This window comes from Zophobas morio, unplaced genomic scaffold (genome assembly GCF_036711695.1).
Source record: "Zophobas morio isolate AGI-343-1 ecotype UQ-CSIRO unplaced genomic scaffold, CSIRO_AGI_Zmor_V1 ptg000028l, whole genome shotgun sequence".
Taxonomy (NCBI): Eukaryota; Metazoa; Arthropoda; class Insecta; order Coleoptera; family Tenebrionidae; genus Zophobas; species Zophobas morio.
The window spans coordinates 3,076,271-3,095,386 of record NW_026972133.1 but is presented as its reverse complement, the minus strand read 5'-3'; the positions used below and the strand labels follow the sequence as shown (position 1 = coordinate 3,095,386).

At 30.9% G+C, this 19,116-nt stretch overlaps 1 protein-coding gene across 5 annotated transcripts in view; it reads right to left on the bottom strand.

Moving 5' to 3' along the window:
• LOC135136910 (zinc finger protein chinmo-like) overlaps positions 1-19,116 on the bottom strand; it is a 181,457-nt gene that overhangs the window by 26,870 nt on the left and 135,471 nt on the right. For all 5 annotated transcript variants that reach the window (XM_064066384.1, XM_064066388.1, XM_064066386.1 and 2 more), the window contains 2 exons: positions 2,514-2,663; positions 2,249-2,466 (listed from right to left, as the gene is read on the bottom strand). In XM_064066384.1, the coding sequence (XP_063922454.1) occupies positions 2,249-2,466; positions 2,514-2,663 (368 nt within the window). The remainder of the gene's footprint in view (positions 1-2,248; positions 2,467-2,513; positions 2,664-19,116) is intronic.

The following is a 19,116-nucleotide window of genomic DNA, read 5'->3' as shown; positions in this document are numbered from 1 at the left end:
AGAAAAAAGAAAAATTGAAATATTTAAATAAAAAAATTAATAAAAACAAAAGTCGAAAAATGGAAAAATAAAAAAATCGATTAATCGAGAAATTGCGAAATCGAAAAGTCGATAATTTAGGAACGTTAAAAATTGAAAAAATTCAAATGCCAAAAAATTGCAAAATCGTAAAATTGTACCCATCGGAAAACTGAGAAATCGAAAACAGAAATATTCGTAAAATCGAAAATTTGAAGAATCGAGAAAAATCCGGAAACGAAAAATTGCAAAATTCCAAAATTGATCAGCGATGAAACATCGAAAAATTAAGAAACTGAAAAGTGAATAAATAAGAAATCAAGAAGTCGAAAAACGGGCGTCAAAAATTGAAAAATTTTAAAAATCATCAAATGGACAATTGAAAAACTGAAAAATTTAAACATCGCAAAACTAGGGAAATCGAAAACAGAAAAAATCGAAAAATCGAAAATTTGAAGAATTGAGAAATAAAGGAATAGAAAAATTGCAAAATCTCATCTCGTAAAACTGAAACATCATAAAACTAAGAATTCGAAAAATTGATAAATCGAAGCACTGAATAAACAAGAATCGATCGAAAAGTCAAAAAACGGGAGTCAAAAAAGAAAAAAATGAATAAACGAAAAACTGAAGAATTGAGAAACTGAAAAATTGAAACATTTAAAAGTAGAAAAATCGAAAAATGGGAAAATCAAAAAACTGAAAATTTTGAAACGTCAAAAATTGAAAAACCGAAAAATGAAGAAATGGAAAAATCGAAAATTTGAAAAATCGAGAAATTTAGAAATAGAAAAATTGCAAAATCCCAACTCTGAATCTTCGAAAAATTAAGAAACCGAAAAACTGAGGAATTGAAAAACTGAAAAAAGAAAAATCGAAACATTTAAAAGTCGAAAAATGGGAAAATCAAAAAATTGAAAATTTAGAACGCCAAAAATTGAAAAATCCTAAAACTGAAACATCGAAAAAACGAGAAATCTAAAATTTGAAGAATCCAGAAATTCACGAATAAGAAAAAATTGCAAAATCCCAACATTGAAATATTGAAAAATTAAAAATCGATGAAATCGAAAAATTGAAAAATCAATCGAAAAACAGAAAAAAGAGAAATCGAAATATTTAAATAAAAAAATTAATAAAAATAAAAGTCGAAAAATCCAAAAATGGGAAAATAAAAAAATCGATTAATCGAGAAATTGCGAAATCGAAAAGTCGATAATTTAGGAACGTTAAAAATTGAAAAAATTCAAATGCCAAAAAATTGCAAATTCGTAAAATTGTACCCATCGGAAAATTGAGAAATCGAAAACAGAAATATTCGTAAAATCAAAAATTTGAAGAAACGAGAAAAATCCGGAAACGAAAAATTGCAAAATCCCAAAATTGATGAAACATCGAAAAATTAAGAAACTGAAAAGTGAATAAATCAAGAAGTCGAAAAACGGGCGTCAAAAATTGAAAAATTTAAAAAATCATCAAATGGACAATTGAATAACTGAAAAATTTAAACATCGGAATACTGAGAAATCGAAAACAGAAAAAATCGAAAATTTGAAGAATCGAGAAACTAAGGAATAGAAAAATTGCAAAATCCCAACACTGAAATATCGAAAATTTTAGGACGATGTTACTTTTTAACATTTAAATAACATTTATTCCACAAAATGGTAAGATGACATCATCTCATCAATTTCTTGGGTAGAGGTAGGGACATGTGGATGCCCAAGGTAAAAAAAACAAGACGGATTCAGAAACCACAAATGGAGTACGTTATTTTATAAAATTAACATGACATTATAATTACCACACAATTTGTCAACAATCGGTCTGGTAGTTTCGGTGACTATCTGCCTAATAAAAATTCGGACACACGACAGCAGACACGACACGCGGAAATGGGAGACTTATTTTTGTACCTAGGGGTCATGAAACGTCGAGAAAACATCAAAGTAGCCGGTATTAAAATTAAGAAGTAAAGTGTCATAAATGTCACAGAATTAACAGTGTGGCCAACGTAAAATACAATTATTTTTGACCAACCCACAAAAAAACTATCCTATTTTTCTGATCTAGATAGCTTCTATTGTTGTTATGATTTATTGCGCCATCTGGAGGTTTCTTTTACACTAGAGTTGCGCTTTGTACAGCAGCGCCTTTACCGCTCAGCAGTTCGCTTAAGCCGCGTGAATTTCCCAATTAACGTTTCGTTTAGTTTAAGGTCGCTACCAACCTGCAGACATTCGGCAGCCTTGAGGAAACTCGAGAGGCAGTCCTGCGACACGTGGACTTCCCCCTTGTACATGAACTCCAGCAGCGCCGACATGTTGGAAGCCGAAGTCCCATCCAGGATGATGATGAGGTTCTGGTGGGGCGGCGACGTCTCGAACAGGTCCGCCAGGTGCTTACTGCATGCTGCCAGGATCAGCTTGTGGGCCTTAAACGTCACTCCTGCAACAACCGCCATCAGCGCCGAAGCGACCCCTCGCGCCACTCACCGTCACAAAACAACGTCACGTCGGCCAAAGTTTCCGATTTGAAGAGGTTGCTGAACGACGTTGCAAGATTTGTACCAAAACTGTTCCATTTCAAACAGAATTGTTGTTGCTGAGAGTCCATCTCAACACCAGAATGGAAAATATTATGAGCTGCAAGAGAAAATTCGGATGAGTTCGAATTCCGGGCGCCTTGGCGGCTAGGTGGCGCTGCGGCCGGTGCGTGCATAAATGGGCCAAGGAAGACAATGTGTAATTACGCATATCGCAATCGATGCACCACATCTAGTGGCCTCCGTTAGAATAGCGCGCGATTGTCTTTTGTCGCCGCTCCACGCCACCGCGATCAGATCGACCGACCAGAAATTGTGGGAACGGTGGAAGAGAAAAAAACAAAAAGTGACGAAACGAAACGGTGACGCAGTTCGAACTTGGTAGAGCCGACCGAGCACTGCAAGCCATGGCCAACCAGGATGCAGATAGGCAAAGTGTGCTTGCTTGCGCCACTCACTCAACCTTGCGTTGTAATGTTTGGTAACGAGGCAGGGCCGGACCGGCCAGAGATGACGACGAGGAACTCGGGCCCTCGTCTTTGCACAAATGATAATAAAAACTGGTCGAAGTTTATTTACATAATTATTAAATCTGATTCTGCTAACTTTTATTTATGTAACCTTAACATTGAAACAAATTTAGTTAATACCAGTAACTGTGCAAGAAACTACTTTTTATGTATTTGTCTACGACCGAGAAGTTGAAAAATTCTATAACTGAAAAATCAAAAAATTGAAAAATTGATAATAATATTGTCTGTTTCTATTATTATTAATACTAAAAATTACAAAATTGAAAAATCAGAACAATGAAATTCGGATAATTGAAAAATCGGACATCTTAAAAATAAAAAATTGTAAACTAATTAAACTGAAAAATCAAAAACTTGAAAAATTAAAGTTGAAATTTTGAACAATTAAATATCAAAAAATTGAAAAAATTAAAAATTACAAAATTAAAAATTGGATAATTGTGTGGACTCGAAAATTTATGGAACTGTAATAATAAAAATTCCAAAATGATTATAAAAAATCAAGAAATTGAAAAACCTGATATTGAAAAATCCAAAATTGGAAAACTGATTTATTAAAAACTGTTAAGAACTCGAAAAATTGTAAAAATAGAAAAATGAAAAATTAGCAAAATCACAAAACTGAAAAATCGTATAAATTTAAAATCTAAAAAGTTGACGAATCAGACAGTTTTAAAATAGACAGATAACAAAATTGTAAAATTAGTCCAAGATTATTTCGACAGAACTTTCCTCGTCCTTGAAGTGTATCCCAACAAATCCAGTTTCTTTGAAAATTTATAAAAATTGTTTGCGATTTTTGTTCTCTGATAATTTCTATAAAGCAAACAGGAGGATTTTGATGTTTTCAGGATTTGGGGATTTTAGTGTTTTGAGGATTTGGGAATTTTGGTGTTTTGAGGATTTTGATGTTTTGAGGATTTGGGGATTTTGGTGTTTTAAGGATTTTGTTCTTTTGAGGTTTTGTGGATTTTAGTGTTTTGAGGATTTTATTGTTCTGAGGATTTAGGGATTTTACTGTTTTGAGGATTTGGGGATTTTGGCATTTTGAGGATTTTGTTCTTTTGAGGATTTGGGGATTTTAGTGTTTGAGGATTTTGATGTTTCGAGAATTTAGGGATTTTACTGTTTTGAAAAATTGGAGATTTTTTGATTTTGAGAATTTGAAGACATTGGGGTTTTAAGGATTTTAGGATTTTGGTGTTTTGAGGATTTCGTTGTTTTTAGGATTAAAGAATCTTGGTGTTTTGAGGATTTGAGGCTTTTGATATTTTAAGGATTTGGGGATTTTGGTGTTTTGAAGATTTCGGTGTTTGATTTTTTCGATCTTTCAATGTTACAGTTTTTTGACTTCAACATTCTGACGATCCTATAATTCTTCGATTTCACAATTTTTGGATTCGATTTATTTTTTCTTGTTTCCTATTCTTGATTCATTAATTTTTTCGATATGGAGATTTTGGATTTTTAAGGATTTAAGAATTTCGATGTTTTGAGGATTTGGGGATTTTGGTGCTTTGATGTTTTGAGGATTTTGGGATTTCACTGTTTTGAGGATTTGTTGTTTTGGGGATTTTGGTGTCTTGAGGATCTGGGGATTTTAGAATTGAGGATTTGGGGATTTTGGTGTTTTGAGGATTTTGATGTTTTGAGGATTTGGGGATTTTGGTGATTTGAGGATTTGAGAATTTTGGTGCTTTGAGGATTTGATATTGGGGTTTTGTTGAGGTTTTGATGACTTAGGTATTTTTTTGTTTTCAGGATTAGAGAATTTTGGTGTTTTGAGGATTTGAGGATTTTAGAATTTTGGTGTTTTCAGGATTTTGATATTTTCAAGATTTGGGGATTTTGGTGTTTTGAGGATTTGAGGATTTTGATGTTTTTAAGAGTTAAGAATTTTACTGTTTTGAAGATTTTGATGTTTTGAGGATTTGGGGATTTTGGTGTTTTGATGATTTGGGGATTTTAGTGTTTTGAGGATTTGGGGATCTTAGTGTTTTGAGGATTTGGTGATTCTGTTCTTTTTAGGATTTGGGGATTTTAGTGTATTGTGGATTTGAGTATTTTGATCATTTGAGGATTTAGAGATTTTACTGTTCTGAGGATTTGGGGATTTTGGTGTTTTGAGGATTTGATATTGAAGTTTTGTTGAGGTTTTGATGATTTAGGCATTTTTTTGTTTTCAGGATTAGAGAATTTTGGTGTTTTGAGGATTTGAGGATTTTAGAATTTTGGTTTTTTCAGGATTTTGATATTTTTAAGATTTGGGAATTTTGGTGTTTTGAGGATTTGAAGATTTTGATGTTTTTAAGTGTTAAGAATTTTACTGTTTTGAAGATTTTGATGTTTTGAGGATTTGGGGATCTTAGTGTTTTGAGAATTTGGTGATTCTGTTCTTTTAAGGATTTGGGGATTTTAGTGTATTGAGGATTTGAGTATTTTGATCTTTTGAGGATTTGGAGATTTTACTGTTCTGAGGATTTGGGGATTTTGGTGATTTGAGGATTTGAGAATTTTGGTGTTTTGAGGATTTGATATTGGGGTTTTGTTGAGGTTTTGATGATTTAGGTATTTTTTTGTTTTCAGGATTAGAGAATTTTGGTGTTTTGAGGATTTTAGAATTTTGGTGTTTTCAGGATTTTGATATTTTCAAGATTTGGGAATTTTGCTGTTTTGAGGATTTGAGGATTTTTATGTTTTGAAGAGTTAGGAATTTTACTGTTTTGAAGATTTTGATGTTTTGAGGGTTTGGGGATTTTGGTGTTTTGATGATTTGGGGATTTTAGTGTTTTGAGGATTTGGGGATCTTAGTGTTTTGAGGATTTGGTGATTCTGTTCTTTTTAGGATTTGGGGATTTTAGTGTTTTGAGGATTTGGTGATTTTGTTCTTTTAAGGATTTGGGGATTTTAGTGTATTGAGGATTCGAGTATTTTGATCTTTTGAGGATTTAGAGATTTTACTGCTCTGAGGATTTGGGCATTTGTTGTTTTGAGGATTTGGGGATTTTACTGTTTCGAAAATTTGGTGATTTGAGGATTTTGGTGTTTTGAGGATTTCGTTGTTTTTCAAGTCAGGTCAGGTCAGGTCAGCTCAATTCCTAGTATTTTGAGGATCTGAGGATTTTAGAATTTTGGTGTTTTGAAGACTTAAGGATTTTGATGTTCTGAAAATTATGAATTTATTGTTTTGAGGATTTGGGGATTTTTATGTTTTGAGGATTTTGATGTTTTGAGGATTTAAGGATTTTGATGTTTTGAAGATTTAGGGAATTTATTGTTTTGAGGATTTGGGGATTTTAGTGTTTTGAGGATTTGGGGATATTTATGTTTTGAAGATTTAGATGTTTTCAGGATTTGGTAATTTTGTTCTTTTGAGGATTTGGGGATTTTAGTGTAGTGTGGATTTGAGTATTTTGATCTTTTGAGGATTTAGAGATTTTACTGTTCTGAGGATTTGGGGATTTGTTGTTTTAAGGATTTGGTGATTTTACTGTTTCGAGGATTTGGTGATTTGAGGATTTTGGTGTTTTGAGGATTTTGTTGTTTTTCAAGTCAGGTCAGGTCAGGTCAGCTCAAATCCTAGTATTTTGAGGATCTGAGGATTTTAGAATTTTGGTGTTTTGAAGATTTAACGATTTTGATGTTCTGAAAATTTAATGAATTTATTGTTTTGAGGATTTGGGGATTTTTATGTTTTGAGGATTTTGATGTTTTGAGGATTTAAGGATTTTGATGTTTTGAAGATTTAGGGAATTTATTGTTTTGAGGATTTGGGGATTTTAGTGTTTTGAGGATTTGGGGATTTTTATGTTTTGAAGATTTAGATGTTTTGAGGATTTGGTGATTTTGTTCTTTTGAGGATTTGGGGATTTTAGTGTATTGTGGATTTGAGTATTTTGATTTTTTGAGGATTTAGAGATTTTACTGTTCTGAGGATTTGGGGATTTGTTGTTTTAAGGATTTGGGGATTTTACTGTTTCGAGGATTTGGAGATTTTGGTGTTTTGAGGATTTTTTGTTTTTCAGGATTAGAGAATGTTGGTGTTTTGAGGATTTGAGGATTTTGATGTTTTGAAGATTTAGGGATTTTTCTGTTTTCAAGATTTTGATGTTTTGAGGATTTGAGGATTTTGATGTTTTGAGGATTTAGGGGATTCTGCAGCTTTGAAGATTTTGATGTTTTGAGGATTTGGGTAATTTGGTGTTTTGAAAATTTGGGGATTTTAGTGTTTTCAGGATTTGGGGATTTTAGTGTTTTGAGGATCTGGGGATTTTAGTGTTTTGAGGATTTGGGGATTTAGGTATTTTGAGGATTTAGATGTTTTGAGGATTTGGAGATTTTGGTTTTTTGAGGATTTAGAGATTTTACTGTTCTGAGGATTTGAGGATTTTGTGTTTTGAGGATTTGTCGATTTTACTGTTTCGAGGATTTGGGGTTTTTGGTGTTTTGAGGATTTGAGGATTTTCTATTTTTCAATGTTACAGTTTTTTGACTTTATAATTTTGACGATCCTATAATTCTTCGATTTCACAATTTTTGGATTCGATTCGATTTTTCTTGTTTACTATTTTTCGATTAATTAATTTTTTCGATTTGGGGATTTTGTTTTTTTGAGGATTTAGGGATTTTACTGTTTTGAGGATTTGGGGATTTTACTGTATCGAGGATTTGGGGATTTTGATGTTTTGAGGGTTGGGGGATTTTGGTGTTTTGAGGATTTTGTTCTTTTTAGGATTTGGGGATTTTAATGTTTTGAGAATTTAAGGGTTTTGATGTTTTGAGTATTTTGGTGTTTGATATTTAACGTTTGAATTTTTCGTCTTTTAATGTTACAATTTTGACGATTCTATAATTCTTCGATTTCACAACTTTGCATTTTCCAATTTTTCGATTCGATTCGTTTTTTTTTTCTATCCTATTTTTCGATTCACTATTTTTTTTGATTTTTCGGTTTCACGATTTTTAGTTTTTCAATATTTCAATATTTCATGTCTACAGTTCTTCGATTTGCAATATTGTAAAATTGAGAACTCAAAAAAGAAAAAATGAAAAAGTATAAAATGAAAACCTTAAAAAACCTAATAATTGGAAATCGAGAACTTAAAAAATTGAAGAAACGAAAAATTCAAAAATCGAAATACCAAATTGAGAAACTTAAATATTGAAAAATCGAAATACTGAAAATTGAAGAAATCGGAAAATTGTTAAATCGAAACATTGAAAAATAAAGAAATGAAGAAACGAAAAATTGTGATACAAAACCGAGAAAAAAAAAATTACAAAATTGGGAAAATGAAAAATAAAAATCGAGAAAAAATTGGGGAACAAAAAATTGTGATATAAAAAAATTGGTCGAAGGTAAATAAATCCAGATTTTTCGATTAGGTATTTCAATTGTTAAGATTACATTATGCGAATTTAATTTTTGTATAATACCCTTATAAGTTAAAATAAAGATATGTAGGTATGTTTAAGTAAATGTAAAGAAGATACACAATAACATTACTGTATTTCCAAATTTTGGGAAAAATGGAGTGAGTCGTTCTTGACTTAATTAATAAAATAAATTACCTCATTCATTAATTTTTTTAGTCACTCTGTATAAGTAATTCTAAAAACTATGAATGCATTCATAAACCACAAGCATAGAGTGATAATATTTTGCTGTTTCAGAAAGGATTTATTAGGCAAAACTATGGAATGATCTCATCAATTTTAACGATTTACCACGATTACTTACTTGCAAAATGTTGTTATACAATTTTGATTTTTTTTTTTGAAAATTTGGATGCTTGGGGTGAAAATTCAACACGAATACCATATTTTGTAAGCTTCATTTCAGTTAAACAAATAAGTACAATTATTATTATTTTGCCTCCCCTTTCCGTTTAAGTCTGGACACTAAGCCCCTTGCGATTTCCTCTCCTGCTACAATATTCACGGTCCACTCTCCCGATTAGCCCGACCGCAACCTCCGGCTCCCCCCGCCCCGATTAGCGTGCACCCAGCCCCGAATCATTTCTCGGCTGTTATCCGCCAATAAAAATGCTAATAATTCAATTAAGCCGCCTAATCTATCCCGCCAATTAAAAAGTGCACGCGAAGCCCCGGCCGTACGCCACTGTATCGTAATAGATTTTTAATGACCCTGGAATAAAGTCTTTATGTCATCTTATTGTCGTTTGGCCGCCATTACCCGCCGAACCGGACCGGAACGCTGCAGCTTACCTGGATGTAAACGGAAGAGGAAAAAAATGGGTTACGGGGATGAAAAACGGCTTCCCGAGTCGGCGGCGGCCGCTCATTACTCATCGAAATGCACCACCGCATTTGCAAGGGAAATCGGCCCGACCCCCGACTGGACTCGGCACTCGGCGTGAGTCACGACTCCTTGCCCGCGCAAGGTGTATGTTATGTCATTTCTGCAAGTTCCATGAATAAAGCACTAATTTATGCACCCCTCCCTCTTTGTGCGAATCATTTCGATGGTGCACCGCGATAATTGCGGGGCCTTTCACGGAAGGGTGAGTCCGCTGACAATGCGGGACCATCCGGTCAGTCAAGGACGGTGGAGTTTGCAGGAACTGCAAAACTGCAGAACGCACCCGATACGGGGGACACTTGATTGACAGCTGAAGCGGACGGTTGCGAATTTCGCAGAGGGACGATTGAACTTGTTCCTGTTTATTTGACGGGAGAGTTGGACGGCGACGAACATTGAAAGAACTATAGCTTTTTTCTTTCATCACACTGTATACTATATTGTACAAGCAAATCAGAATCATAGTTAAACAAATTCCTGCTACAACTGAATCTCGCAAAAATATTAAGTTTTTTGTTTCAGTTTCCTGTTTCTGTTGCAGCTAGTTCGTAAAATGTTACGTTGTTTTAACTATAAAATGTAACTTCAATATATTAAAAAAATGTCAATTACATATTTAGTGAACCATGTCCGTCAAAAACTGGACTGATGGAACTGAAGTTACTTCTGCATTTAACTATAAAAGTTATAATAATAAATTATAACTGAACTCAAAAAAGTATCAATTATAGTTAATTTTTTTTTTGGTTGACTAAAAATAAATACAACTAACGAAAAGAAGTGTCAACTATAGTAAATACATAAGCATCTTGTATAAAATATATTTATTATAGTTAGTAAATAATTTACAATTATAAATTCACGTATAATTGAGATTAACTAATTTTTTGAAACAAAAATAATTCCTGTTCATAATAACTAAATGAAAGAAGTTTTAACTTGTCAGAGAAACATAAAATTTTATATCAATTATAGTTACTGTGAATAGTTATATTTTCTTTAGTTGTATGTATATGAAAAAATAATTGCTATAATTTAATCCCACGACTATGTAAAACATGTAACGACTATTAATCCTTAACTAATTTATAAAAGAATCGTAACTGAGATGATAACTGTAAGTTGCACCTATATTTACTTATAAAAATTTATTAACAAACACGCACTCAAGATAAACGAAAGCAGCAAATTATATTTATGGAGAATAATCACAAAAAAATTACGAAAATAAATACCGATTATAGCTAAATGTAAATATCAATTATGGTTAACTATTTTTTTTGGTCAAAAATAATTGCTGTTTGTAATAACTAAATGAAAGAAGTGTCAATTGTAGTAAATAAGGAAGCAACTTGTCCAAATTATAATTATTATTGTAAGCACATACGCAATAAAAAATCACGGATAGCTACCATCAATTATGGTTAATTAATCACTGAAGCGATAACCAAAACTTACAGTACTTGTCAGTTATAAGACCAAACAAACAATAATTTAAGAAACTGGAATTTTCAGTAATAGCTAAATAAATTTGTTTTTATTGACATAACTAGAACGAATTCGGTACTCCTAATTCACGTAATTTCCTACAATATCATTTTTGTTTAGCAGTTAAATAAAAAATACGCAACCAATTAAAGTTACATAGATATATTCATTACATAATTTTTGTAATCGTAACTGGCAAAAACAACAGGTTTTTGCTTCTACAGTTAACTAAGAAGAAAGTGTTTAAGTTTAACTTGTCAGCGAAACATAAAATTTTACATCAATTATAGTTAATGTGAATAGTTATATTTTCTTCAGTTGTATGTATATGAAAAAATAATTGCTATAATTTAATCCCACGACTATGTAAAACATGTAACGACTATTAATCCTTAACTAATTTATAAAAGAATCGTAACTGAGATGATAACTGTAAGTTGCACCTATATTTACTTATAAAAATTCATTAACAAACACGGATTCAAGCTAAACGAAAGCAGCAAATTATATTTATGGAGAATAATCACAAAAAAATTACGAAAATAAATACCGATTATAGCTAAATGTAAATATCAATTATGGTTAACTATTTTTTTTTGGTCAAAAATAATTGCTGTTTGTAATAACTAAATGAAAGAAGTGTCAATTGTAGTAAATTAGGAAGCAACTTGTCCAAATTATGATTATTATTGTAAGCGCATACGCAATAAAAAATCACGGATAGCTAGCATCAATTATGGTTAATTAATCACTGAAGCGATAACCAAAACTTACAGTACTTGTCAGTTATAAGACCAAACAAACAATAATTGATTATCATAAGCTACAAGAAATACTTTAAGAAACTGGAATTTTCAGTAATAGCTAAATAAATTTGTTTTTATTGACATAACTAGAACGAATTCGGTACTCCTAATTCACGTAATTTCCTACAATATCATTTTTGTTTAGCAGTTAAATAAAAAATACGCAACCAATTAAAGTTACATAGATATATTCATTACATAATTTTTGTAATCGTAACTGGCAAAAACAACAGGTTTTTGGTTCTACAGTTAACTAAGAAGAAAGTGTTAGTTTTAACTTGTCAGCGAAACATAAAATTTTACATCAATTATAGTTAATGTGAATAGTTATATTTTTTTCAGTAGTATGTATATGAAAAATTAATTGCTATAATTTAATCCCACGACTATGTAAAACATGTAACGACTATTAATCCTTAACTAATTTATAAAAGAATCGTAACTGAGATGATAACTATAAGTTGCACCTATATTTACTTATAAAAATTCATTCACAAACACGCATTCAAGATAAACGAAAGCAGCAAATTATATTTATTGAGAATAGTCACCCAAAAATTACGAAACTAAATACCAATTATAGCTAAACGTAAATATAAATTATGGTTAACTATTTTTTTTGGTCAAAATAATTCCTGTTTGTAATAACTAAATGAAAGATGTGTCAATTGTAGTAAATAGGAAGCTACTTGTTCAAATTATAACTATTATTGTAAGCGTATAGGCAATAAAAAAATCACGGATAGCTAACATCAATTATGGTTAATTAATCACTGAAGCTATAACCAAAACTTACAGTACTTGTCAGTTATAAGACCAAACAAACAATAATTGGTTATTATAAGTTACAAGAAATAATTCAAGAAACTGGAATTTTCAGTAATAGCTAAATAAATTTGTTTTTACTGACATAACTAGAACGAATCGTTGCTCCTAATTCACGTAATCTCGTACAATATCATTTTTGTTTGGCAGTTAGATAAAAAATACGCAACTACTTATAGTTACATAGAAACATTCATTACATACTTTTTGTAATCGTAACTGGCAAAAACAACAGGTTTTTGCTTCTACAGTTAACTAAGAAGAAAGTGTTAGTTTTAACTTGTCAGCGAAACATAGAATTTTATATCAATTATAGTCAATGTGAATAGTTATGTATTTCTTTTAGTTGTATGTATATGAAAAAATAACTGTTATAATTTAATTCCACAACTATGTAAAAAATGTATCAATTATAAATCCTTAACTAATTTATAAAATAATCGTAACTGAGATAACTGTAAATTATTACTATATTTATTTACAAAAATTTATTAACAAGTACGCATTCAAGATAACCGAAAGCGGCAAATTATATTTATCGAGAATAATCGCATAAAAATTACGAAAAATAAATACCGATTATAGCTAAACGCAAATATCAATAATAGTTAACTAATCTTTTTGACCAAAAGCAATTATTGTTCGGAGTAACTAAATGGAAGAAGTGTCAATTATAGTAAATTGGAAGCAACTTGTCCACATTATAACTATTATTGTAAGCGAATGTACAATAAAAGCATTCACTGATAGCTAGCATCAATTATGGTTAATTAATCACTGAATCTATAACTAAAACTTGTAGTACTTGTTGTCTGTTACAAAAACAAACAAACAACAATTGGTTACCATAACTTACAAAACAGCCGTCAAGAAACTGAAATTTTCAATTATAGCTAAATGAATTTGTTTTTACTGTCATAACTAGACCGAATCGTTACTCCTAATTTACGTAGTCCATTACAATACCACTTTTGTTTCACAGTTAAATAAAAATTACGCAACTAATTATAGTTACAGAGAAATAATCACTACATATTTTTTGTAATCGTAACTGGCAAAAATAGTAGCTTTTTGCTTCTAGAATTAACGAAGAAGAAAATTTAGTTCTAACTTGTCAGCAAAATATAAAATTTTATATCAATTATTATAGTTAATGTGAATAGTTATATATTTCTTTTAGTTGCATGTATATGAAAAAATAACTGTTATAATTTAATTCCACAACTATGTAAAAAATGTATCGAATATAAATCCTTAACTAATTTATAAAATAATCGTAACTGAAATAACTGAAAGATAAATGAAAGCGGCATATTATATTTATCGAGAATAATCGTATAAAAATTACGAAAAATAAATACCGATTATAGCTAAACGCACATATCAATAATAGTTAACCAATTCTTTTGACCAAAAACAATTGTTGTGCGGAATAACTAAATGGAAGAAGTGTCAATTATAGTAAATTGGAAGCAACTTGTCCACATTATAACTATTATTGTAAGCGAATGTACAATAAAAGCATTCACTGATAGCTAGCATCAATTATGGTTAATTAATCACTGAATCTATAACTAAAACTTGTAATACTTGTTGTCTATTACAAGGACAAACAAACAACAATTGATTATCATAACTTGCAAAAAAGCGGTCAACAAACTGAAATTTTCAGTCATAGCTAAATGAATTTGTCTTCATTGTCATAACTAGAACGAATCGTTACTTCTAATTTACGTAGTCTATTACAATATCATTTTTGTTTCGCAGTTAAATAAAAATTACGCAAGTAATTATAGTTACAGAGAAATAATCATTACATACTTTTTGTAATCGTAACTGGCAAAAACAGTAGGTTTTTGCTTCTACAATGAATTAAAAAGAAAATGTTAGTTTTAACTTGTCAGTGAAATATAAAAATTATATCAATTATAGTTAATTAAACATTTAGATTTCCTTTTTTTAGCTGTAAATAAATGAAAAAATAATTCGTATATTATTTAAATCCACAACTTTGTAAAAAATGTATCGATTAACTTAAACCCTTAACTAATTCATAAAAGAATCATAACTGAAATAACTGTAAATTACTTCTATATTTATTTATAAAAATTCATTAACAAGTACGCACTGAATACGGCAAATTATATTTATCGAGAATAATCACACAAAAATTACGAAAGTAAATACCGATTATAGCTAAACGCAAATATCGATTATAGTTAACTAATTTTTTTTGAGCAAAAACAATTGTTGTTCTTAATAACTAAATGAAAGAAGTCAATTGTAGTAAATACAAAGAAACTTATCCAAATTATAACTATTATTGCAAACGAATATGCAATAAAAAATTCAGGGATATAAGCATCAACAATGCATATCATTACTTGGTCTTAGTACCCGTAATGATAGAAGTCTTGCCTGAATGCCGGTCATTTCCGGGTCAGTGGTGGGTCTTAAAATTAATTACTGACGGTATAACCTAAACTTGTAGTGCTTCAGTTACAAAAATAAACAAACAATAATTGATTATCATAAAGAAAGAAGTCAAGAAACTGAAATTTTCAGTTATAGTTAAATGAATTTGTTTTTACTGACATAACTAGAACGAATATTTGATCCTAATTTACGTGATCTATTACAATGTTATTTTTGTTTTTATTCATTATATATTTTTTGCAATCGTAACTGTCAAAAGCTTCTACAATTAACTAAGAAAAAAATATTAGTTGTAATTTATCAGTGAAATATAAAAATTATGTCAATTATAGTTAATGTACACAGTTATATTTGTTTTAGTTATATATAAATGTAATTCAATTCCACAACTTTGTGAAAAATGTATCGATTATAAACCCATAACTAATTCATAAAAAAATCACAACTGAGATAACCGTAAATTACTTCTATATTTATCTATCAAAATTCATTAACGAACACGCATTCAAGGTAAACGAAAGAGCAAATTATATTTATCGGGAATAATCACACACAATAAATAACCAAATGAAAGAAAGGTCGATTATAGTAAATTTATTCGAATGACAATAATTAAATATCAAATGACGAAAAACCGTATCAGTTATAGTTATATTTTTTCTTGCTTGCTCATTAATTTTAAATCTTTATAGTTAGCCAAAATAAGTTGACTTTACTTCATTTTATAGCGCAATTACGTTCTTCGCCATACCCGTATCACCGTAATAACTATATCGTAAATTATAGTTAATCTTCAACCACAATAACCCAGTTATTAACAAAAAAATGTCAAGTATACCTGATAACACGAAAATTGTTCGCACTCTGGATCATGTTTGGAACACACCGTTATTCCCGGTACCGAAAACTATACAGCGCCCCTTTGAAAAACCGTCGCGCCGCCACTGGTTGTCCACAGCACTCTCTAACCATTCCATATTTGCTAAAAATTCTCGCCAGTGTAAATAAACCTTCGCCTTTAGAGATGCATTTGGCATCGACACTTTGCGGTTAAGTAATTAAACGAGTTACGTCGAAATTAACGAGCGGCACATTTGCGGAAAACACTTATTCATGATTTACAATAGGAAAAGCTTTTCCGCCACGTCCACCAAATAATAATGCAGTGAAAGTGCGTTGCGTCGGAAATTTTAATGAAATCTTGCAACGATCTCTCTGCACCACAACTATATTTGTCCCGTTGACTACTAATCTGTCGTAATAGTGAGTGATTTCGGGCGAGATTTAATAAAATGTGCGTTGAGGTGATGTCATTAGTTTTTCGGGGGTCATGAGTCAACGCAGTTTCGGAGTACGAATTTTCCGTGGGGGTGCTAATCAACGAAACTCCTGCCCAAAGTTGTCGTTTCGTTGCATAACGGCCCGAGTCATGGGCGCGCGTCGGGAGGGGGCCGTGGCCCTGACTCCGCGCGTTACACTACTTAAGGTTGAAAAACATTCATTGATATTTATAGTTTTCTCGATATCTTCGTTTGACATTTGGGGGATTTTTAATGGCTAGATTTACGGCCACAATTAAGTTTTACGCCGCGGGGCCTCCGTTACCTTAGTCACGAGGAAGGAAAATTGCCGCGCTTACCTTGGCAGCCCTGGCTGCGTTTGTTTTTCGTCGTTTAAATTCCGTTTTTGAAAAATGTCAACGAACAAAGGCTATTAAACCCATATGCTGAACCGGAATAACGAATTTAAACAAATGCAACAGTGTGGTGTTGCTCGATTCAAGGTTGTGGCGGAAAAAAACTCATGGTACACAAGTTGGAAAAGTGGATTCGAACATCTGTCGGCGTCGGAATATGCATTCGGCGAAGCGAAAACCGCGGAGGAATTAGATTACTAAAAATAGTGTTCTACTAAGTAATTGTGGCGTCTTTGTTCGCACGATGGAGCGACACCTACAGGCAAAGGGCGCCAGCGAGTTTTCGAAAATCTTCGTTTTGAATCATAGCCTCATTTACTTACACGTGACTTTTTGTATTTACTTATTTATGAAAGTGTCTTTAAATATTTATTATGGCAACTTTTTGTGTTCCATATGCAGTGATTTTATGAATATGGATGTTTGCAATGGAAATATGTACATATTTAAGCGACAACTCATTAAATAAGTGAAAAAAGTTGCTAATTACGGAAATAACTAATAGTTCGTTCAAGTATCATTCCAGTTTCAACTGGATTTCTTAACAAAAAAATGCATAAATTAGTTATTTTTGTACATTGTAAACAGGTAAAAAACTTAAATATCCGCACTATAATCGTATAAAACGAAAACAACTAACTCTCTCCCGAGAATAAAACTTGGGAGCAACTTTTAAAAGTAATATTGGTGTATACACATATTTCGAAAATAAAGTTAGATCAGAGTAAAAACTGACGTTCAATTTAACCAGAAGACAACTACTTCCTGCAAATGAAGTGCCTGAATAATTTCTGAAAGTACTACTAATTTCTAGAGCGGAAACACTTTCAGAACACACCAATAAAACGTTGCAGTGGACGTAAAAGAGTCCGGACGGGTCCACCTGTGACATTGGGGAAGGAACTACTAACAATAATGTTTCGCGTGGTCTTTCACCTTTAAACAAACCTAATGACTGTTTTTAATTTATTTTTGATGCGCCACTGGTCAAACCCTAAGTGACAAATTGTGATGACTCAACATGTTCTTGTCATAGTAGTTCCCCTCTGCTGCACACCAACTATACACAATTTTAAAATTTAAATTTCTGATACTCATTCAAAAATATTTAAAAACGATACAAAACTTCAAGAAAATTCGAAGTTTTCCATTTTTTTTTTTAATGTCGATCTATAATTACAGGGTTGCCACTTTTTTGGCCAAAATTTTACTACTACAACTTATATATTTTTTTGGAAAACAAGTAAATTTCAAGACCCGAAAAGCTAAAAATAAATAGCAAAAATCACGTAAATCACTATTTTTTAAATTTCAGCGATAACAATTTTGGAAATTTCGGTACATTTTGGAAAAAACTGAAAATATTTTGGATTAGAAAAGCTGAATTTAAAATTCCAAATGATTAAACTGAACTTTCACCCCAAAAATTTTGAAAATTTCAGCGTTTTTTAAACAACATTAAAATTCAAAATATTTTGAATCCGAAAAGATTTGAAAATACAAAAAAGAAAACTTGTAAACCCAAAAAAGAAATTATGAACATTTTAACAAAAACTTTTGCGCAAAAATTTGGAAAATTTTGGCACATTTTGGAAAAAAGTTGAGAACAAAACATTTGAAAATACAAAGAAAAATTTTTGTAGATCTCAAAAATCACGTGTCCAAAATTTTACTACTACAACTTTCTTATATATTTTTTGGAAAACAAGTAAATTTCAAGATCGTTTGGACCAGAAAAGCTGATAATAGAAGATCTGAAAATACAAACAAAAATTCTTCTAAATCGCAAAAATCACGTAAATCACTATTTTTTAAACTTCATCGACAAAAATTTTGAAAATTTCGGTACATTTTGGAAAAAACTGAAAATATTTTGGATTAGAAAAGCTGAATTTAAAATTCCAAATGATTAAACTGAACTTTCACCCCAAAAATTTTGAAAATTTCAGCGTTTTTTATACAACATTAAAACTCAAAATATTTTGAATCCGAAAAGATTTGAAAATACAAAGAAAACTTGTAAACCCAAAAAAATAATTATGATATTTTAACAAAAATTTGCAAAATTTCGGCACATTTTGGAAAAAACCACAGAACAAAACATTTGAAAATACAAAGAAAAATTTTTGTAGATCTCAAAAATCACGTGTCCAAAATTTTACTACTACAACTTTCTTATATATTTTTTGGAAAACAAGTAAATTTCAAGATCGTTTGGACCAGAAAAGCTGAAAATAGAAGATCTGAAAATTCAAACAAAAATTCTTCTAAATTGCAAAAATCACGTAATCACTATTTTTTTAATTTCACCGACAAAAATTTTGGAAATTTCGGACATTTTGGAAAAAACTGAAAATATTTTGGATTAGAAAAGCTGAATTTAAAATTCCAAATGATTAAACTGAACTTTCACCCCAAAAATTTTGAAAATTTCAGCGTTTTTTATA